The 25,000-nt window shown below is 42.4% G+C and overlaps 1 protein-coding gene across 4 annotated transcripts in view; it reads left to right on the plus strand.

The window, feature by feature from the left end:
• Positions 1 to 25,000, plus strand: part of LOC113531412 (disks large homolog 4) — a 92,167-nt gene that overhangs the window by 34,637 nt on the left and 32,530 nt on the right. For 2 of the 4 annotated variants that reach the window (XM_053230624.1, XM_053230623.1), the window contains exon 2: positions 15,021 to 15,182. In XM_053230624.1, the coding sequence (XP_053086599.1) occupies positions 15,021 to 15,182 (162 nt within the window). Of the gene's footprint in view, positions 1 to 5,360; positions 5,801 to 15,020; positions 15,183 to 25,000 lie in introns of those variants that run through there. The other 2 variants (XM_053230621.1, XM_053230622.1) reach the window with 2 other exon arrangements.

The raw sequence follows: 25,000 nt of genomic DNA on the forward strand, positions 1-25,000 counted from the left end.
AAATTAATAAACAGGCTTTAAGATGGTCGAGGAGAGTTAAACTGGGTTCAGCACCATGGACAGTGCGCTTCATCATCAGACCACCAGAGGGCGTCATTTACAACAACACAGCCTGTGTCTGTGTGTGTGTGTGTGTGTGTGTGTGTGTATACAGTGTGTGTGTGAATATGTGTGTGTATATATACAGTGTGTGTGAATATGTGTGTGTATATATACAGTGTGTGTGTGAATATGTGTGTGTGAGTATTAATGTGAATATATGTGTATATATACAGTATGTGTGTGTGAGACCGAGACAGAGTGTGTGTGTGAATATGTGTGTATATATAGTATGTGTGTGTGTGTGTGTGAATATGTGTGTATATATACAGTATGTGTGTGTGTGTGTGTGTGTGTTTGACAGTTTTATAGTGTTTATTCTGACAGATTAATCTTGTATATTTTTTATTACAACCTATGAGTGTGTATGAGAGAGAGTGAGCGTGTGTGTGTGTGAGAGAGAGAGAGAGAGATAGAGAGAGTGTGTGTGTATGTGTGTGTGTGTGAGAGAGAGAGAGTGTGTGTGTGTGTGTGTGTGTGTGTGTGTGAGAATGTGTGTGTGTAGTACTTTAGAAATAGTACTTTTCTGTACAGCAGTACGGTACTTCACGGTACGGTTGCTAACTCTAATCCGGAACTATCCGCCCGTATCCCGGTCCTGTACCTGTGTCCGGTTCCTGTCTCATAACGTCTCCTGGAAGAGTAGAAGGAAATTTCTTTGGAGTTTGTGGACCTGAGCATGATTAGTAAAAAAACAAACAAAAATAAAAAACCCTAACAATTTACAGCTTGATTTAATTTTGTACTCACTGACATGTTAGTGTGCGGATGTGTTACATCTGTCTCACAGGGTGAACTACGGAGCACGAGCGATTCGTTGTCATTGTTTTTAGGCAGCAGGCGACCCAAACAAAGCCGGGGGTGCCAATACTTTACTCTTAATCTGGTTTTATGATTATTCCTCGTCACACTGTCTGAGATCTGAATAAACTCTGCTGTGGATTCTGTAACAGACTGCGTGATGGCGCGTGTCTCCATGTCAGATTATACGCTGAAGATCCGCTAACGATAGATCTGCGTTTAAAGAACACGACTCCGCTCTGTTCACGTCATCGACCGGCGTGATCCGGAAATCTTTTAACCCATTACACCCCAAAACGTCACCTCCGCTCCTCCACCTCTGTCTTTTAACTGTCCCTCAGACTCGTCCACGTGTTACAGGTGATAAGACGTTTTCTTCTTACGCTCTGAAACTGTGGAACTCACCACCTTCTGATCTTACAGCTTTAAATCTTCTTTTTCTTTAGGATTGCTTTTACATGATGACTTTTTTTTAAATTATTAGTATTACTATTACTGTTATTATTATTGAAATGTGTTGTATTATTAACTGTTTTTGATCCATGATTATATACTTTGATTTATGCTATGTACTTCTGTTTCTATTTTCTTTTCCTATGTAAATTTATTATAGTTAATGTTTTCTACAACTTCACTACTGTAGCTGTAGCTGTGTCTGTATCTGTAGATGTATTTATAGCTGTAGCTGTAGCTGTATTTGTAGCTGTAGATGTATTTATAGCTGTAGCTGTAGCTGTATTTGTATCTGTAGCTGTATTTATAGCTGTATCTGTAGCTGTATTTGTAGCTGTAGATGTATTTATAGCTGTATCTGTGTCTGTATCTGTAGCTGTGTCTGTATTTGTAGCTATAGCTGTATTTATAGCTGTAGCTGTATTTGTAGCTGTAGCTGTGTCTGTATCTGTAGCTGTATTTGTAGCCGTAGCTGTATTTATAGCTGTAACTGTGTCTGTATCTGTAGCTGTAGCTGTATTTGTAGCTGTATTTGTATTTATAGGTGTAGCTGTAGCTGTAGCTGTATTTGTAGCTGTATTTGTATTTATAGGTGTATCTGTAGCTGTAGCTGTATTTGTAGCTGTATTTGTATTTATAGGTGTATCTGTAGCTGTAGCTGTGTCTGTATCTGTAGCTGTAGCTGTATCTGTAGCTGTAGCTGTAGCTGTGTCTGTGTCTGTAGCTGTAGCTGTAGCTGTGTCTGTATCTGTAGCTGTAGCTGTATCTGTAGCTGTAGCTGTAGCTGTGTCTGTAGCTGTAGCTGTGTCTGTATTTGTAGCTGTAGCTGTATCTGTAGCTGTGTCTGTATCTGTAGCTGTATTTATAGCTGTAGCTGTGTCTGTATTTGTAGCTGTAGCTGTATCTGTAGCTGTGTCTGTATCTGTAGCTGTATTTATAGCTGTAGCTGTATTGGTAGCTGTAGCTGTATTTATAGCTGTAGCTGTAGCTGTATCTGTAGCTGTATTTGTAGCTGTAGCTGTAGCTGTATTTGTAGCTGTAGCTGTATTTGTAGCTGTAGCTGTGTCTGTATCTGTAGCTGTAGCTGTATTTGTAGCTGTAGCTGTATTTGTAGCTGTAGCTGTATTTGTAGCTGTAGCTGTGTCTGTATCTGTAGCTGTATTTATAGGTGTAGCTGTAGCTGTAGCTGTATCTGTAGCTGTATTTATAGCTGTAGCTGTGTCTGTATCTGTAGCTGTATTTGTAGCTGTAGCTGTATTTATAGGTGTAGCTGTGTCTGTGTCTGTATCTGTAGCTGTATTTATAGGTGTAGCTGTGTCTGTATCTGTAGCTGTATTTATAGGTGTATCTGTATCTGTGTCTGTATCTGTAGCTGTATTTATAGCTGTAGCTGTATCTATAGCTGTAGCTGTATTTGTAGCTGTAGCTGTGTCTGTATCTGTAGCTGTATTTGTATCTGTAGCTGTATTTATAGCTGTAGCTGTGTCTGTATCTGTAGCTGTATTTATAGCTGTAGCTGTATTTGTATCTGTAGCTGTATTTATAGCTGTAGCTGTGTCTGTATCTGTAGCTGTAGCTGTATTTGTGGCTGTAGCTGTGTCTGTATCTGTAGCTGTATTTATAGCTGTAGCTGTATTTGTAGCTGTAGCTGTATTTGTAGCTGTAGCTGTGTCTGTATCTGTAGCTGTATTTGTATCTGTAGCTGTATTTATAGCTGTAGCTGTATCTGTATTTGTAGCTGTAGCTGTATTTGTAGCTGTAGCTGTGTCTGTATCTGTAGCTGTATTTGTAGCTGTAGCTGTATTTATAGCTGTAGCTGTGTCTGTATCTGTAGCTGTAGCTGTATTTGTAGCTGTAGCTGTGTCTGTATCTGTAGCTGTATTTATAGCTGTAGCTGTGTCTGTATCTGTAGCTGTATTTATAGGTGTAGCTGTAGCTGTGTCTGTATCTGTAGCTGTATTTATAGCTGTGTCTGTAGCTGTAGCTGTAGCTGTATTTATAGGTGTAGCTGTGTCTGTGTCTGTATCTGTAGCTGTATTTATAGGTGTAGCTGTGTCTGTATCTGTAGCTGTATTTATAGGTGTATCTGTATCTGTGTCTGTATCTGTAGCTGTATTTATAGCTGTAGCTGTGTCTGTATCTGTAGCTGTATTTGTAGCTGTAGCTGTATTTATAGCTGTAGCTGTATCTGTAGCTGTATTTGTAGCTGTAGCTGTATTTGTAGCTGTAGCTGTGTCTGTATCTGTAGCTGTATTTGTAGCTGTAGCTGTATTTATAGCTGTAGCTGTGTCTGTATCTGTAGCTGTATTTATATGTGTAGCTGTGTCTGTATCTGTAGCTGTGTTTATAGGTGTAGCTGTGTCTGTATCTGTAGCTGTAGCTGTGTCTGTATTTATAGCTGTAGCTGTGTCTGTATCTGTAGCTGTATTTATAGGTGTAGCTGTGTCTGTATCTGTAGCTGTAGCTGTATTTATAGGTGTAGCTGTAGCTGTGTCTGTATCTGTAGCTGTATTTATAGCTGTGTCTGTAGCTGTAGCTGTAGCTGTATTTATAGGTGTAGCTGTGTCTGTATCTGTAGCTGTAGCTGTATTTATAGGTGTATCTGTATCTGTAGCTGTGTCTGTATCTGTAGCTGTATTTATAGCTGTAGCTGTGTCTGTATCTGTAGCTGTATTTGTAGCTGTAGCTGTATTTATAGCTGTAGCTGTATCTGTAGCTGTATTTGTAGCTGTAGCTGTATTTGTAGCTGTAGCTGTAGCTGTATCTGTAGCTGTATTTGTAGCTGTAGCTGTATTTGTAGCTGTAGCTGTGTCTGTATCTGTAGCTGTATTTGTAGCTGTATTTATATTTATAGGTGTATTTGTAGCTGTAGCTGTATCTGTATCTGTAGCTGTATTTGTAGCTGTATTTATATTTATAGGTGTATTTGTAGCTGTAGCTGTATCTGTAGCTGTAGCTGTATTTGTAGCTGTATTTATATTTATAGCTGTATTTGTAGCTGTAGCTGTAGCTGTGTCTGTATGTGTAGCTGTACGGTGAGTTTGGCATCCTCCTATTGGTGGATTTTAGATGAGCATTGTTGTAGCTCTCACACTCTGAGATTATAATCACAAATTTCTCACACTGACAGAACTTTGTCTCTGAGACGCCGATCTCAACTCGCGACTGTAGAGTTCACTCACAACGTGCGATTTTTATCTGCAACAGAAACATCGTATCAGAAAAATCGTACAGTGTAAAGACGACTTTAGCGAGAAAGTCGAGCACGTTAATAAACGTTCTACAGCTCCGTCATGATGTAATGAATATTTCGACAATTAAAATTGTGACATTTAATCATAAAACTAACCGAAATAAAGCTTCCATCAGATGTTCGCTACACTGCTGAAGATCTCTAGACAGAAATGTTATTATCATCAGGGCGAGTGTGTGATTCTGTGTTGTGACCAATCAGAGATGTGCACTGTTTTAGCTCCGCCCACGTGTCTCTGTTTCGATTCTGTTACAAACTTTTCACATTGAGATTTCTAAAAGCGCGATTCTAATTTGTGTTTTCACACTTCTGCATGTTATTTCCAAACTGGACCTAAAAAATTTGAATTAAGAGAGAGACAGAGATTTTTATAATAATCAGCTGAAATTCATGAAATTCGGTTTCAGATTTTTGATTTTGCCAAACCACGAAATTCAATTTCAGATTGTATGATGAATAATTTTTAAATAATAATAATAATAATAATAATAATAATAATAATAATGTTCATTTCAATTTTATTCAGTTTTATTTGTATAGCGCTTTTAACAATGAACATTATATAAATTCAGGATATAAATTTTAAACTTATAAACTTAAAATTTATAAACTTACATATCAATTTATACCTAATGAGCAAACCAGAGGCCATTAATATAATATTAAAATTTAAATCTTTAATGTCAAGATTATAGTCTCTCACTTTAAGGAAGGTAGCGCGCACGCGTGTGTGTGTGTGTGTGCGTGTGTGTGTGTGTGTGTAACCTTGCAGTGTAAGCAGATCCCGCCTCACTCCTCTAATCAGCTCGCAGTCTCTCTCTCTCTTCCTTCCATCTATCCTTCACCCTCCCTCTCTCTCTCTCTCTCTCTCTCTCTGTCTGTCTTTCTTTCTTCCTTCCATCTATCCTCCACTCTCTCTCTCTCTCTCTCTCTCTCTCTCTCTCTCTCTCTCTCCGTCCTCCGCGCGCTTTAAAGCGAAAAAACATCCCCGACTCGCGCGTGCGTCTCTCGGTGTACCGGCCGGTCGTCGCGTGCCTTTCTCTCTCTCTCTCTCTCTCTCTCTCTCTCGCTCTCATGGCAGCCGCTGTGATCATGTCTCCACCGTGGAGGAATCTGAAGTGTTTGTCCCCGGTGCTGTGCCAGTGTAAGCTCGTGTGCAGTAACCGGACGCTGTCCCTCATGTTCGGCTGTAAGGTAAGAGAGGGATGCAGGTGCACTTCCTGATTTACTTCCACAAAGGACATGAGGGAAGTTCAGTGGGACTGGGGTGTGTGTGTGAGTGTGTGATGTGAAGTCGTGGTTTAAACCAGCTCCTAGCAGCTGAGAGTGTTACTGTTAGTAGTATTAGTATTATTTTAAATAAGAATGTTGAGGTTGTTTGTATCTTCATCTCGGAGTAAACAGAAGAACACAGAGGAACTCATTGTGCTGGTGCTTGTGTTGTGCTTCTCAGACTGCAGAATTAATGAGGGAAAAATGGAAATGAGCAAAAAATGACACTTCCACCTCCTCACTTTTATTATCACAGCTGGGAGAGAAAAAAAAGTCAAACACGATCAATTCATCTAAAATATTATCCCACTTTACATATCAGAGTACAAACACTTCTCAGACATTCAGCTTTGGTCCCTTTTGTGTGTGTGTGTGTGTATGTGTGCGTGTGTGTGTGTGTGTGTGTCTCAGTGCTGGATCAGTATCAGATCTGATCCTGGTTTGTAGCGAGAGACGGATTTTACACACCAGCTGTGAAGCTCCTGACATCTGAAAACCATGTCCTGATGCCAGAGTGTGAAAATGAATTTCTTTCCACAGATGAGGAACGCAATCAGGAGAAAGCCGGAGCGCTGTAACGGTCAGTTTAGGAGAGCCGCATGTTAACTAGCTCTGGACACCGTGTTGTAGACAGTAGTTTAGACAGTGAACTGATCGATTCTCAGCTGAATGGAGTGATTATAATGTAAACTGATCTGCTGTGAATTCCATTGATTGTGAATAAAACTTTTTCATTATTATTTTCAATTAATTATAAGCCAAACTCATCAATTATTGATAGGATGATTGTACATCCTTTTAATCAATTATGAGCCGGAATGATCAATTATTAGCTTAACTGATTCCTTACAGGCCGAGCTGAGCGATTATGAGCTGATCTGATCGATTATGAGCTGATCTGATTGACTATGAGCTGATCTGATCGATTATCAATTGAACTGATCGATTTTGAGTCAAAATGATGGATTATGAGCTCAATTATGATCTGAATTTGTTCAACTGTGAGCCGAGCTGATCGATTATGAGCTGAACCAATCGACTATGAGCCGAACTGATTGATTATCAATTGAACTGATCAATTATGAGACGAACTTATGGATTATCAATTGAACTGATCGATTATAAGCCAAGCTGATCGAATATGAGCCAAACTGATCGATTATCAATTGAACTGATCGATTATGAGTCGAAATGATGGATTATGAGCTCAATTATGATCTGAATTTGTTCGATTGTGAGCTGAGCTGATCGATTATGAGCTGAACCGATTATCAATTGAACTGATCGATTATCACTTGAACCGTTTGATTATGAGCCAAAGTACCCGATTGTGCGTAACTGATCAGTTATTAGAACATGTATATTTGCAGTGTTTTATGTTAGATATCCGAAGTGGGTGTGTGTGTGTGTGTGTGTGTGTGTGTGTGTATGTGTGTGTGTTTGTGTGTGTTTGTGTCCCTTTTTCTGTGAATGGCACAGCCCACAGTGTTTAACCCGTATAAATATTTAAACATGGCTAAATATCTCAAAAAATCTCCTCGTGTCCAAAGAGTGTTGTGTTTAATCTGCAGTGTGAGACGTGTGAGAGAGAGAGAGAGAGAGAGAGAGAGAGACAGCGAGAGAGAGAGGGAGAGAGGGGAGACTTTAGCTGTACACGGTCATGCTAATGCTAATGTTAATGAAGCTCCTGTGGGTTGATCTGAGAGACAGCAGTATCAAATGAAAGAGAGAAAGAGAGAGAGAGAGAACAGGATGAAGCTTTGTGCACAAAATGCCTTTATTAATATTTAACAATGCGTCGGGCAGTGAGACAGCGGTCAAGACGCCCCTCAGTCTGTCTCTCTTTATCTCTCTCTGTCTCTCGCTTTCTCTCTCAGTCTGTCTCTTTGATTCCTTCTCTCCATGTCTCTCTCTTCGTCTTTCTGTCTGTCTCAAAGTGTGTCTCAGTCGATCCCTCAGTCTCTCTCTCAGTCTGTCTATCCTACAGTCTCTCTCTCAGTCTATCTATCCCTCAGTCTCTCTCTCAGTCTGTCTATCCTACAGTCTCTCTCTCAGTCTATCTATCCCTCAGTCTCTCTCTCAGTCTCTCTCTCAGTCTGTCTATCCTACAGTCTCTCTCTCAGTCTATCTATCCCTCAGTCTCTCTCTCAGTCTCTCTCTCAGTCTGTCTATCCTACAGTCTCTCTCTCAGTCTATCTATCCCTCAGTCTCTCTCTCAGTCTGTCTATCCCACAGTCTCTCTCTCAGTCTCTCTATCCCACAGTCTCTCTCTCTCTCAGTCTATCCTACAGTCTCTCTCAGTCTATCCTACAGTCTCTCTCTCAGTCTATCTATCCCTCAGTCTCTCTCTCAGTCTGTCTATCCCACAGTCTCTCTCTCAGTCTGTCTATCCCACAGTCTCTCTCTCAGTCTGTCTATCCCTCAGTCTCTCTCTCAGTCTATCTATCCCTCAGTCTCTCTCTCAGTCTATCTATCCCTCAGTCTCTCTCTCAGTCTGTCTATCCCACAGTCTCTCTCTCAGTCTATCCCACAGTCTCTCTCTCAGTCTGTCTATCCCTCAGTCTCTCTCTCAGTCTATCCTACAGTCTCTCTCTCAGTCTGTCTATCCCACAGTCTCTCTCTCAGTCTATCTATCCCACAGTCTCTCTCTCTGTCTGTCTATCCCACAGTCTCTCTCTCAGTCTATCCCTCAGTCTGTCTCTCAGTCTGTCTATCCCTCAGTCTATCCCTCAGTCTGTCTATCTTTCAGTCTCTCTCTCAGTCTATCTATCCCTCAGTCTCTCTCTCAGTCTGTCTATCCCTCAGTCTCTCTCTCAGTCTGTCTATCCCTCAGTCTATCCCTCAGTCCCTCTCTCAGTCTATCCCTCAGTATATCTCTCTGTCTGCTTCTCTCAGTCTGTCTCTCTCTCTCAGTCTGTCTCTCTCTCAGTTTCTCGTTCTGTCTCTTCCTCTCTTTTCACTCTGTCACTGCTGTGTTTCTGAGATTCAGTAATGAGAGGAGCTGACTAATCCCACACACATCTTGTGTATAATAAAGCTGTGTGTCAGTGGCTGTGTCTCATATTACACACACTGCGCTCGATTCTCACACTCTGACACAGAGGAAGCCTCCTAGGCCTTTAAAGATGACGTATTATAGTGATATTCTCATGAATAAGGCTGGCCGATACGACAGGAATATCAAGTCACTATATTTGAAGACATTTCTATGATACACGTTAAGTATCTTTAGGTTTCGAACCAACAGCGTTAGAAACAAAACGACAAAAACCTAAGAAAGACTTATACGTTTAAAGATATAAATTACTCTAAACTGAAAATGGTAGAAAAAAAATAATGATTTTAATTAATTGTAATAAATAAAAAGTACATTTTATAATTTTAAAGGTTAAGTACAAAAGTTTAACAACAGATCAGCTGTTTGTAACTGATATGTTAAATAAATGTTAGAAAAAGATATTGTGATACCTGCAATAAAGATTGTAAATGATCAGCGCTAAGTACAGGTGTGAACGCGGTCCGGTGTGTCTCAGAGATGCGTCGTGATCTCATCACTCAAACCGCATTCGGAGGTGATCTGGGACGCACATGACCACATAACGTGTAGTGTGAATGCAAAAGTGTCCTGATGCGTCCCGGACAGCAACTGAGCGACTGCGGAAAACACGTAATCATTGATGGAAGCGTTTGGGGCAGATGGAAGCGTTTGGGGCAGATGAAAGCGTTTGGATCAGATGGAAGCGTTTGGAGCAGATGAAAGCGTTTGGGGCAGATGGAAGCGTTTGGGGCAGATGAAAGCGTTTGGGGCAGATGGAAGCGTTTGGGGCAGATGAAAGCGTTTGGGGCAGATGGAAGCGTTTGGAGCAGATGAAAGTGTTTGGAGCAGATGGAAGCGTTTGGGGCAGATGAAAGCGTTTGGGGCAGATGAAAGCGTTTGGGGCAGATGGAAGCGTTTGGAGCAGATGGAAGCATTTGGAGCAGATGGAAGCGTTTGGGGCAGATGAAAGCGTTTGGGGCAGATGAAAGCGTTTGGGGCAGATGAAAGCGTTTGGGGCAGATTGAAGTGTTTGGAGCAGATGGAAGTGTTTAGAGCAGCCTGTTCAGGTACATGAGGTGGGATTTGAGGGATAAAACAAACACAGCAGAAGACTGATGTAATAAAAGTGCGTGACTTCCTTCCTCCAGCGGAAACGATGCATGAAATCCGGTCACGAGTGGTCACAGGAGACGAGTTCAGCATGCCAGGTGTGAACTGATATGTGTTTCGGTTGTCCACTTGTGATCAGATCACTCGAGACAGATGTTAACAGCAGGTGTGAAGAGGGCCTGAGTGACTGTAGATTCAACCAATCATGGATCATTTCAGGAAAAAAAAAACAACCGAGTTTCACAGAAAAAAACCTTCGCATGCATGTTAACTGCAGCACCTTCTATACGTTGAGTACCATCAAAGTCACATGCAGAAAGTCTCTCAGGAAACTAAAGAACTACAGGGTCACGTATCGCGTATCACTGTATCGTGTTACTGTGTGACTAGAACGTTGATATTAAACGTATAGAAGATGCTGCTGACGAGTTCTTGATACGAATGTTTTTTCGGTGAGACTGGGTTGAAAAACTTCACTTCAAGCGTCTGTAATCTGTAAAGATGTAAGAGGACACGTTTAATAACCGAGTTACTCGCTCACATCTGTTACGTATAAAACAACACAGTTAGTGTTTAGTGTGTTTAGTTAATATTAAAGCGGTGTGAAGAAATAATTGAAGACTTTTTTTATGACGGTCCTGAAATCAGGAAAATCTGTTTTTGGCGTTGCGTTTGTGTTAAAGACGAGTCAGAGAACGTGTATTTTTGGACAAAAGTAGGTTTGGAAATCTCACAAAGCCAACAGATTTTGAATGTTGAGGCAAAACTCTGTGTGTGTGTGTGCACATTGTGTGTGTGTGTGTGTGTGTGTGTGTGTGTGTGTGTGTGTGTGAGAGAGAGAGAGAGAGAGAGAGAGCTGATGATTCTCTGATTTGTCTTAGAAAGGAAATGACAGAGTGATTGAAGATTGAAGTGGTTTATTGTCGTATACACAGTGAAACACAACGGTTTAGACCATACAGTGAAATTCTTACTTTCCACGTCTCCCTAAAAAAAAGAAGAAGAAGAAGAAGTAAAATACACATAAAATATAATTTATATAATATCTAAAAATATAAAAATATACAGTCCCTGAGTGGGTAAGTAAGTAAGTAAGTAATATGCTCTGTGCATATATTTTTATGTAAAAATATACAGAGTGTACCACAGAAAGAGAGAATGTGTGTGTGTGTGTGTGTGTGTGTGTGAACATGACAGAGCTGTTGTATTGGAATATTGGCAGAGAAAAATCTCGTTATATTCGCTCACTAACAAGACTTTTCACCAGCACTTTGTCCTCCATATTGGTTCTTCTAGCTTAGCCCCGCCCCCAAGCTGCAATCTGATTGGTCAGGGGGTTAAAAAAAAGTGCTTTTTACTCTGAAAAGTTAAATTTTGGGAATTGGTATAGGGGTGTGTATGTGTGTGTGTGTGTGTGTGTGTGTGTGTTTACCCCTGCATTGGTGTTTTTTTTTTAAACTATATTAAAGGCAGCAGGAATCAATACTCCCCATTTCTCATCCAATTACAGGAAGAGTCGCGCTATTCACCAGACAACTGACCAATCAGGTGATCAATAACCTCCTGTCCAAAATCCCAGAGGACAACATGATCCTTCTGAGCCTGTGTGTGTGTGTGTGTGTGTGTGTGTGTGTGTGTGTGTGTGTGTGTGTGTGTGTGTGTGTGTGTGGGGTGGCTGTCCCTCTTGTGTTGTTCTAGAAAAATTTATTTTCAGACAGTTAGACTTCAGGTCGCGTTGCACAGCTCTGGGATTGGAGCGAGACTCGAACATACAACCAGAACCAGAACCAGAACCAGTGAAAAGAGCAAAAATATGAGAAGAGGTGCAATGTCAACCCTGAAGTTGATTATATTCGTATAACAGCGTGTCCCCAAGTGTGTTATTCCTCTTATACCACAGCAACGATTACAAGTTTTCCATTATTAAAGAACGTCGTCATGTTTTATCCGTTTATAGTTACATTTAATATTAGTTGCTTTTGTCGTTTATGTTATAGCAGCTATAAACAGTCATTCACTCACCAGCCTCTCATTTTTCTCTCTTTCAAAGTTAATAAGACGAGAAAAAAAATGCAGAAAGTGAGAAACATCAAAGAAGCGTAAACTCCTCTGTCCTGAAGATGTCGGAAAACGTAAAGTTACAGCTTTACCTCTGACTGTTACAAAGCGCTGACACTGGAGACTCCTTCCGTAACTGTTTAATAAACATGATTAGACACGTTTTTAATCTTTCTATGTGGAGCGTCCGATGTATAAGTTTGTGAATGATCTGTTACTATAGAAACGCTAACGCATTAGAACGAGCGCATTAATATAAACCTGCGCTACCTTTAGAGCTGCTGTATGATGTGATATTTTTGTCCTATTACTAAGCCTTACTCTCTACTCTGCATGTGCGCGTGCGTGTGTGTTTACGTTGTCTCGGGTTTACGCACGGTTACACCTCGTGTGTTCCAGTTCTCAGGAGGAGTTTAAATAGGCCGTGATTTCCGAGCAGTGTTTGTGCCTTTGAGATAAAGTTTGTCCCATTTGTAAGACGGAGTAAACACACTTCTTTCTGTCCCGATTTCTGCTCAAACTGCTCGCGTGCCTCGTGTGTAATGGAGATTTATCGGTTACGGTTACGAGTCTGAGTGTGTATTATCCACGTGTTCGGTGCAGTGCTGTTATTCAGAACTCGCTGTAAAGCTCTAATGCTGTAAAGCTGTTTTCTGTGTTAAATGGTTTACCGCAGAGTGTGATTTGTGTCCCGGACACCAACAAGCAAAGTGTGTACTAACTCAAAACTAATTATTTTCGGAAATGACTTACAGAAAAGTCTCCCGAACTTTACGTGTGAAATTTACACGTGATATTTAAACACTTTTTAGACCTTTCACATGTTTTTCACATGTAGTGCATGTGTTTTTATTTTACGCCTGATTTTTCCCCTCACATAATTATTTTATTTACTTATTTATTTATTTATTTTCTCTTTTTTTTTAATTTATAATAAATAACTTACTTACTAACTAACTAACCATTAACTTACATTACACCACATGCTGGAATCTGATTGGTTAGAAGGTGTGCAGTGTTTCTGTAACAGCGTGGCTCGGATTGTAACGTTTCACTCATTCACAGGAACTTCACATAAACGGATTTAAAAAATCATTGACATGTCGAGGAGACGTTTCTGTAACGTTATGGAAGGAGTCTCCAGTGTCAGCGCTTTGTAACAGTCAGAGGTAAAGCTGTAACTTTAAGTTTTCCGACATCTTCAGGACAGAGGAGTTTACGCTTCTTTGCGGTTTCTCGGTAACGCGAAGGCTCGTGAGGGAACGACTGTTTATCGCTGCTATAAAAAAATTTACACCTGATTTTTAGACACTTTTTAGACTTTTCACACATTTTTTCACATGTAGTGCATGTGTTTTTATTTTACGCCTGTTTCCCCCCCACCACATATAATTATTTTATTTATTTATCTATTTATTTTTTTGTTTGTTTGTTTTCTTTTGGTTTTTTTTAACATTTACGTGCAATTTCAGGGCATAAAATGATCATGTGCACCTTCACATGCCACGTGGTCACTTATTACTCACGTAATCACTTGTGGAAAAACATACGATCACGTGTGAAATGTACGTGCGTTTTCCGTAAGGGAAGGTCAAGGGTCAGACACCGTTGTTTTCTGTCGTTTTCTGTCATTTTCTAGCGTTTTTGTGTTTCATTGTGGACGGGAAGCTAAAATTTTCAGATGTTAGTATGGATAAGATCTGCTCAGAGCTGAAAGACTGCTTTAATCACGATTATTTACACTTACACTCTCAAACATTTCTGTTTCTGAACTGAATTTTTAACACCTTTACTTTTCCATCCCTCCATCCCTTCATCCCTTCATCCCTCCACCCCTCCATCCCTCCACCCCTCCACCCCTCCATCACTCTCAGCTCTTTGCAACCTTCAGCAAATCCTCGTCTACTTCCAGCTTTATAAATGTACAATAACAACAGACTCAATAACACAACATCCGTCTGTACGTGATCACAGAATTGGGTTTTTAGCTGACAGTGTCAATTAATGTCCATGAGATCTTTTTTTTAAAATAATATTTGACAGATTAAAGATTAAAGACTTTAAGACCAGGTCTGCGATTAAAAAAATAAAAAATCCATTATTAAACTTGCCCTAAGACGAAAAAACTGATCATTCGGCTCACGTCTGCGTGGAGCGACTCGTCCTAATGACAGATTTTTCCATTTCCTCCGTTCCAGATCTTTCTCTGGACTCTCATCTTTTTTTCATTACCTCAATCTCTGAGTCTTCTCTCTCTCTCTCTCTCTCTCTCTCTCTCTATCTCTCTATCTCTCTCTCTCGCTGTCACAGTGTAATGTGATCTAATATTCCTGCTGACTGCGCCCCTCCGCCCCTCCACTCCTCCACTCCTCCACTCTTTCCTGCAGTTCCTCTCCTCTGTGATACTGTGGTGTTTTCTCGACTATATTAAAATATTCATACACACGCTTGTTATATGTAGGTTATGTATTTATTCTAATCATATAGACATATATATACGCCACACGTTAGCGGTACATGCTATCCTCGTCCTCTATACGATGATCCATTATCACACGTGTCATGGGATTTAACATCTTTTTTGTTGTTTTCTTTTCTGTGGACGCTTCAAATCATATCGTCCCATCCTCGTAATTAAGGCCATGTCCTAATTTTAACTCAGTTTCTTCTTTCATGTACAGTATATTTCATATTATTTTTATCTTACGCATGTTAACATGGCACTGTTCGGAGCAGTGCTGTAATTTTGTCTTCCAAGACAGTGACAATAATCTTTTCAAGTGTGCCAATACTTATGGACAACTCGCTAAAAAAATTTTGTTAATATTTTTAATTTAGAACCAATTATAAAATTCTTCAACTGACTAGCTGACTGTCTCTCTCTCTCTCTCTCTCTCTCTCTCTCTCTCTCTCTCTCTCCTCTCTCTGTCTATGCAGAAGTACAGGTATCAGGATGAGGAGACTCCGCCCCTGGAGCATAGCCCCGCCCACTTGGCCCACAGTAAAAGCGCTGAGATGCTGCACATGAGCGACAAGAACCTGGCTGCTATGGACACCATGCACGGCTACGCACCTCACACACACATCTCTCCTGTGAAGGTAACGACACACACACACGCACACGCACACACACACAGTGGTGCTGATTAAGGTAACCCCTCCATTATGACTCCATGAACCTGATCCTCACACTCACGTGTGTTCAGTAAACGAGCAGAGCGTAATTAAATTGTATAATGACTCATTCGTTTAAATATAAAACTAGATTATGTTCCCTTACGCTCAGATCTTACACCAGGACTGTCAAACTCGTTTTAGTTAACAGGCCATGATCTAAACTCATTTGGCGGCTGCTGTAGGACCTTTATTGGGTTGGTTCCAGTTCGAGGACCGTTAACAGGATTACAGACTGACCTGCTTGCTGTACATCCACTTACACTGATTTCCTTATTACTGTCCATTGACTTCTACAGTATTACACCACAGCACGGCTGAATGCTCGAATCTGATTGGTCAGAAGGTTTACGGTGTTTCTGTATAACAGAGCGGCTCGGACTGCAGCTCCGGCTGTAAGATGAACGACAGGTTTATATTAATGCTCTGGTTCTAGGACGTTATCGTTTCTATAGTAACAGCTCATTTACATAACTGGATTAAAAAAGTCGCTGACATGTCGAGGTGACGGTTATGTAATGTTTATGTACATTTATGTAACATTAATGGAAGGAGTCTCCAGTGTCAGTGCTTTGTAACAGTCAGAGGTAAAGCTGTAAGTTTAAGTTTTAAAGGTAAGAGAGAGAGAGAGAGAGAGAGAGAGAGAAAGAAGCTGGTGAGGGAACGACTGTTTATCGCTGCTATAAAGTAAGTGAGAACAAGAACTAATAGAGAGATAGATAGAGAGAGAGAGAGAAAGAAGCTGGTGAGGGAACGACTGTTTATCGCTGCTATAAAGTAAGTGAGAACAAGAACTAATAGATAGATAGAGAGAGAGAGAGAGAGAGAGAAGCTGGTGAAGTGGTGTTTATCGCTACTATAAAGTAAGTGAGAACAGGAACTAATAGAAAGAGAGAGACATAGAGAGAGAGAGAGAGAGAGAGAGACTGGTGAGGGAACGACTGTTTATTGCTGCTATAACGTAAGTGAGAACAGGAACTAACTCGTCTCTCCGACGTTCCACGACAGTAAAATCTTAGCTATAAACCGTTAAAATGTGCGACGTGTCGTTCATTAATAAATTAAACATTGTAATCGCTGGCAAGTCGCTGTGGCGTAAGTGGAATAACGCACTCCAGAGCGTGCGGTTATAGGAAAATAATCCACTTCAGGGGGTAACAGTTACTCCACCTTACGTCAGGCCGTATCACGCCACCTCAGCGTGGATTATTTTCATATAACAGCATGATCTGGAGAGTGTTATTCCTTACATAACTTATAGAATTTATTATATTTCCCCTTCTGCATACATGAGCTCACAGTGACACGCGATTGGCTAGTGTCGCTGTGATTGACAGGGGAGAGAGATTTTGCCCCTCCCACCCAGAGAGCATGGCGTCGGGATTTGATTTCATGATCTCCCTAAGACCAGGTCACTCAGGAGCCTTGGCATGTCATACTTTTTATCCGTTTGTGGTTACACTTAATGTCCTCGAACCAGGTTAGTTCATGTTCTCGCTTATGTTACAGCAGCTATAAACACTCATTTACATTTATGGCATTTGGCATATGGCACTCGTTCCCTCTCCAGCCGCTCTTTTGCTTTTTTTCTGTCTCTTGAAGTTAATACGGCGTGAAAATGACGTTAAAATGACGTGAAACTGCGTTTCATCAAAGCGTGATGTCACCAGCGAAAAATGGCGCAAGGGCAAGACTTCGCGACGAGTGTGTGAATATCAGGGTTCTTTAAAGACCGGACTGTAAACGTGTCCAGGTGTGTGTAATTATAAAAAATCGGGATCTTGGGACTGTGGACGTGTTTCTGATGGCGAGTCACATGATCAGTACTGCGTTCGTGGGAATAAATGTTCCGGAGATCGGGTTCTTTTTTTTTAAGCCACTTTGTATAAATATAAATCTAAATACATTTCTTTATATTTATAGAGCTTTGTGGGATCCGTTTCCGTTTTCTTCCGGTTCCGTTTCATGTCACCACAGCTGATCAATCCAATAAAGTCATCCTATATCTCGGATTAGTTTTCATCCAGTGACGTGGTAGAGAGTGTGTGTTCCGCTCTGTCCCGTGTCCGGAGACGGGACGCCATCCGGTCACGTCTGAAATACACGTTTTTCACGTAACGCCGCTTTCCGTAGCGCCGTTTATCCGATACAGGGGCGGAAATGAAATGCATAAAAAAAAACTGATCGTAAGGAAATACATCAAATACACAATAACAAATGAAGCAGAATGAAACATCATGTGATCAGCTGGCGCTTTTTGATGATGTCATCACACCGCTCATCGTCAAAATGCACGACGTTCACATCCCTCGCTCCTCTTTTCTCTACTCACAGTTCCTCTCTGTTTTGATCCTTTATCTTTCTTCTTTTTCTTTTCCCCCATCCCTCGCTCCTCTGTCTCTCTCCATCATTCTCTCACTTTTTAACCTCCATCTCTCTGAGAACATTCTCTCGTTTTTTCCTTTGCTTCTTTCCCCCACTCTTTCAAAAAAATTTTCCATTTATCCATCTTTCTCTCAGTTCTAATCATTTAACTCTTTTCTATCTTTCAATCCTTTGTCCTCTCTCTCCCTCTCTCTCTCCCTCCCTCTCTCTCTCTTTCTCTCTCTGTCTCTTTCTGATTCTTTCTCTCAGTCTTTCTATTCTTCCATCTTTTCCTATATTTTCATCTCTCTCCCTTCACGCCTCATCCTTCTGTCTTTTAACTTTTGCATCCATTTCTCCATTTTCTTTCTTTATTTCTTTCTTTCTTTCTCCTGCTTCCATTTCTCCATCATTTTTGCACTGACTCTCACTCTTTTATCCCTTCATCTTTCTCATTTTGCTTCATCGTTCAATTTCTCTCTTTGTCTCTCTCTCTCTCTTTCTCCATCTCTTCCATGCCTGGGATTTTTCATTTACACTTTTTTTTATTCTTCTCTCCATCCCTCTGTCTCTCCATCGTGACCTTTCCTTCTATTCTCATCCCCTGTTTACTCTGCCAGCAGTTCCACTAGGTGTGTGAGAATCACACTGGGTGTGCGTGTGTGTTCTCTACACCTCGTGGAGCCGTGCTCTGTGTGTGTGTGTGTGTGTGTGTGTGTGTGTGTGTGTGTGCGCGTGTGTGTTCTCTACACCTCGTGGAGCCGTGCTCTGTGTGTGTGTGTGTGTGTGTGTGTGTGTGTGTGTTCTATACACCTTGTGGAGCCGTGCTCTGTGTGTATGTGTGTGTGTATGTATGTGTGTGTGTGTGTGTGTGTGTGTGTGTGCAGGCTGAAATTGTCCACACACTGTTGTTCAAAAACGAGTTGAAGTTTTTGTTGAAGTAAATAAAGGTCACGTAGGGGTCGCGTCCCAAACGCCGCTGTAGTAGTGTTCATACTAACAAGTGACACTCGTCGAGTCGTTAACAGAAGGTCATGACATTCTGCTATTGTAGCCTGCTAGCTAGCGGGCTAATTAGCAGCTAGCGTACGAGATTAGCGCTGTGCGTAACTCAACTAAAGCACACTCATACACACTCATTTAAACACTACATTTATACACCGATTCGCAGTGCATTATGAGTGACACACACACACACACACACACACCAGGTGACCCACCATCAAGACATCTAGTTAAAATGAACCCTTAAAATATTTATTTAAATCTGTTTCTGCATTTTACTTCCTGGTCTTAGTCATGTGATCAGCCAGCAGCCAATGAAATGGGAGGATTGTAAATCCTAAATGAAGAGCTGTGTTAGGCAGAAAAACAGGCGAGAAATACACACTGAAGTCAGCTTCCACACACACACACACACACACACACACACACACACACACATATACACACACTCTCTCTCACACACACACACTCACACACACACATACACACACTGTGTAATACTATAAAAAATATTCATGTGTGTGGTGCATGGGTTATAAAGTCAGCCTCCACCTACACACACACTCTCTCACACACACACACACACACTCTCTCACACACACACACACACACACTCTCTCTCTCACACACACACATATACACACATATATATATATATATTTATAAAACACAGTACATTCTAAACTTAAACACGCACAGTTAGCATAATACTATAAAAATATTGTGTGCTGTATGAGTTTCAAGGTCAGCCTCCAACCACCCACCTACACACACACACACTCTCACACACACACACACACACTCTCACACACACACTGCACAGTTACTGGCTGATGGACACATAACCCCACAGTGCTCTCAGAGTTTCTCTGTGTGTGTGTGTGTGTGTGTGTGTGTGCGCGTGTGTGTGTGTGTGTGTGTCGTGTGGTGTTAGTATGTGTTTTCCATGAAGACAGATGGTACCACAGAGAATGTGTGTGTATGTGTGTGTGTGTGTGTGTGTGTGTGTGTGTGTGTGTGTGGATCATGTGACGTCTCTTCATCTGACTCCTCTCAGTCAGTTTAATATTCAAGCCTGATTTAGACACACACACACACACACACACACTCCTGTTTAAGCTCTGTTTCACATTTTAAAGTGTTTTTAGTTTTGTAATAATCGTAAAATTTCACAGGCGACTTTGAAAAACTATTGTGCAGGTTAGAAATTAGCTCCGCCCCCAACCAAAGCCCTGCTGCTCAGCTCCGCCCCTTTTTAAGGGCGGGTCAGAAGGCATTATTATTATTATTATTATTATTATTATTATTATTATAAAAATGATGATGATGATGATTATTATTTTTATTATTATTAAACATCCATCTTTATATTATATATTAATATTTTATAGTTATGTTATATATTTATTTATTTTGTTGTTACTTTAAATTAATAATAAACAGACACCACACAGTACAGTTCAGCATGATACATACAGATATTTAATAAATTATTTTTATTTCACACTGTGTGAAGGAGGGAAGATAAACATCATCAGAGAAAAGGAAAAACACTGGAGGGTGAACTGTAGTTCTCTTCACTTTTACATCGTCACACAAAAGAAAGAAAAGAATGCAGAAGTTTGTCCTTTAAAGGTGCAACAGCCAGTTTTTTTTTTTAATTACCCTGGAAAATATTCATAGCATGATATTTTTAAAAATGGTTTAATCCGTGACTTCAGCACAAGTGGCTCAGAAACCCGTCTGGAAAACTGATTTCCGGTCCGGAACGCTTGTTTGTGTTTGGACACGCCTCCTGTCAGTCATTTTATAAACGCCCTGTAGGCCACCGTAGATCCTGCGGGCAGGGGGCGTGGTTAGGCTTAAGGAGTGAAAAAAAAAGTCAAACCCACCTACATATCTGTTAGAGACCTAATCTTGATTTAAAAAAATAAATTACTTTTTTTTAAATAATCTTTCCTAATGCACCTTTAAACCATGAATGATGTAAAAAATTCTAATTTTACATTTTTAATTGTAAATCTGTCCTGCTTTATGGGGTTGAAATAAAATAGAAAGAGCGCCATCTGCTGGTTAAACAGAGAAGTGTGCGGTGAAACCCTGCGAGCCTCTAGTGGACAGTAGCGGTACTGCAGGCAGCGCTCAATTTTTATTTATTAATAAAATAATCACTAAATGAGATTGTTGTGCAAATGTAATTATCTAAACTGTCTAAAATCAATAAACATCATAATAGTTTATAGCAGTTTATAGCTGTGTATTTGTTTTAAAATCCAGATTAAAATTAATTAATAATAATTCTCTGGATGGACTGATTTGCACCCTACACCCTACACACTACACACTACACACTACACCCTACACCCTACACACTACACACTACACCCTACACCCTACACCCTACACACTACACCCTACACCCTACACCCTGCACACTACACCCTACACCCTGCACACTACACCCTGCACACTATCCCCTACGCCCTGCACACTACACCCTACACCCTACACACTACACCCTACATCCTACACACTACACACTACACACTACACCCTGCACACTACACACTACGCTCTGCACACTACACCCTGAACACTACACCCTACACCCTATACCCTACACCCTGCACACTACACCCTACACACTACACCCTACACCCTGCACACTACACCCTGCACACTACACACTACACCCTGCACACTACACCCTATACCCTACACACTACACCCTGCACACTATCCCCTACACCCTACACACTACACACTACACCCTACACCCTGCACACTACACCCTGCACACTATCCCCTACACCCTACACACTACACACTACACCCTACACCCTGCACACTACACCCTGCACACTATCCCCTACACCCTACACACTACACCCTACACCCTGCACACTACACCCTACACACTACACCCTGCACACTACACCCTGCACACTACACACTACACCCTACACCCTACACACTACACCCTGCACACTACACCCTACACACTACACCCTACACACTACACCCTGCACACTACACCCTACACCCTGCACACTACACCCTATACCCTACACACTACACCCTGCACCCTACACCCTACACACTACACCCTGCACACTACACCCTATACCCTACACACTACACCCTACACACTACAACCTGTACCCTACACACTACACCCTACACCCTGCACATTACACACTACACCCTGCACACTACACCCTGCACACTACACCCTACACACTACACCCTACACCCTGCACACTACACCCTGCACACTACACCCTGCACACTACACCCTACACCCTACACACTACACACTGCACCCTACACCCTACACACTACACCATACACACTACACACTACACCCTACACCCTGCACACTACACCCTGCACACTACACCCTACACACTACACACTACACACTACACCCTGCACACTACACCATACACACTACACACTACACCCTACACCCTGCACACTACACACTACACCCTGCACACTACACCATACACACTACACACTACACCCTACACCCTGCACACTACACCCTGCACACTACACCCTACACACTACACACTACACCCTACACCCTGCACACTACACCCTACACCCTGCACACTACACCCTACACACTACACACTACACCCTACACCCTGCACACTACACCCTACACTCTACACACTACACCCTACACACTACACACTACACCCTGCACACTATACCCTGCACACTACACCCTACACCCTGCACACTACACACTACACCCTGCACACTACACCCTACACCCTACACCCTACACACTACACCCTACACCCTACACCCTGCACACTACACACTACACCCTGCACACTACACCCTACACACTACACCCTACACCCTACACATTACACACTACACCCTACACACTACACCCTGAACACTACATCCTACACTCTACACCCTGCACACTACACACTACACACTACACTTTACACAGTACACACTACACCCTACACCCTGCACACTACACACTACACACTACACACTACACACTACACACTGCACACTACACCCTACACCCTACACACTACACCCTGCACACTACACCCTGCACACTACACACTACACCCTGCACACTACACCCTGCACACTACACACTACACCCTACACACTACACACTACACCCTGCACACTACACCCTACACACTACACCCTGCACACTACACACTACACCCTACACACTACACCCTGCACACTACACCCTGCACACTACACACTACACCCTACACCCTGCACATTACACACTACACCCTACACACTACACCCTACACTCTACACCCTACATTCTGCACACTACACACTACACCCTACACCCTGCACACTACACACTACACCCTACACACTACAACCTGTACCCTACACCCTACACCCTGCACATTACACACTACACCCTGCACACTACACCCTACACCCTACACCCTGCACATTACACACTACACCCTGCACACTACACCCTACACCCTACACCCTACACCTTGCACACTACACCCTGCACACTACACCCTACACCCTACACACTACACCCTGCACCCTGCACCCTACACCCTACACACTACACCCTGCACACTACACCCTACACACTACACCCTGCACACTACACACTACACCCTGCACACTACACCCTGCACACTACACACTACACCCTACACACTAGACACTACACCCTACACACTACACCCTGCACACTACACCCTACACACTACACACTACACCCTGCACACTACACACTACACCCTGCACACTACACACTACACCCTACACCCTGCACACTACACCCTACACACTACACCCTACACCCTACACACTACACACTACACCCTGCACACTACACCCTACACACTACACCCTACACCCTACACCCTACACATTACACACTACACCCTACACACTACACCCTGCACACTACACCCTACACACTACACACTACACCCTGCACACTACACCCTACACACTATCCCCTACACCCTACACACTACACATTACACATTACACAGTACACACTACACCCTGCACACTACACCCTGCACACTACACCCTGCACACTACACCCTACACCCTACACACTACACCCTGCACACTACACACTACACCCTGCACACTACACCCTACACACTACACATTACACACTACACCCTACACACTACACCCTACACATTACACACTACACCCTACACACTACACACTACACCCTACACACTACACCCTGCACACTACGCCCTTCACCCTGCACACTACACCCTACACCCTGCACACTACACCCTGCACACTACACCCTACACACTACACCCTACACAGTACACACTACACCCTACACCCTGCACACTACACCCTACACACTACACCCTGCACACTACATCCTACACACTACACACTACACCCTGCACACTACACCCTACACACTACACCCTACACACTACACCCTACACCCCACACACTACACCCCGCACACTACACCCTGCACACTACACCCTACACACTACACACTACACCCTGCACACTACACCCTATACCCTACACACTACACACTACACCCTGCACACTATACCCTACACATTACACACTACACCCTGCACACTACACCTTACACACTACACACTACACCTTGCACACTACACCCTACACCCTGCACACTACACCCTGCACACTACACCCTACACACTACATCCTGCACCCTACACACTACACACTACACACTACACCCTGCACACTACACACTACACCCTGCACACTACACACTACACACTACACCCTGCACACTACACACTACACACTACACACTACACCCTGCACACTACACCCTACACCCTACACCCTGCACACTACACCCTACACCCTACACATTACACACTACACACTACACCCTGCACACTACACCCTACACCCTACACACTACACCCTACACACTACACCCTGCACACTACACACTACACCCTGCACACTACACACTACACCCTACACCCTGCACACTACACCCTACACCCTACACACTACACACTACACCCTGCACACTACACCCTACACGCTACACACTACACCCTGAACACTACACCCTACACACTACACCCTAACCTGCAATAAACAGATCAATCTTCTAATCTTTGTTATTTGTATTCTGATCTCTGAGAGTTTGTGTAGATGTGGTGTAACTGTGGTAGGTTTAATAGTGTTACAAGTCACATTTCAGTTTTCTATAATGTCCCTCACACACACACACACACACACACACACACCCCACAGCTGGCCCCGCCCCCTTTCTCCCTCTGTGTAATACGTCCCCCTGCTTGGACCCCCTGCTGTGTTGATGTAGATGTTTTTGCACACTGCTCTCCCCGATG

Source organism: Pangasianodon hypophthalmus, chromosome 27 (genome assembly GCF_027358585.1).
Source record: "Pangasianodon hypophthalmus isolate fPanHyp1 chromosome 27, fPanHyp1.pri, whole genome shotgun sequence".
In the NCBI taxonomy this organism is placed as follows: domain Eukaryota; kingdom Metazoa; phylum Chordata; class Actinopteri; order Siluriformes; family Pangasiidae; genus Pangasianodon; species Pangasianodon hypophthalmus.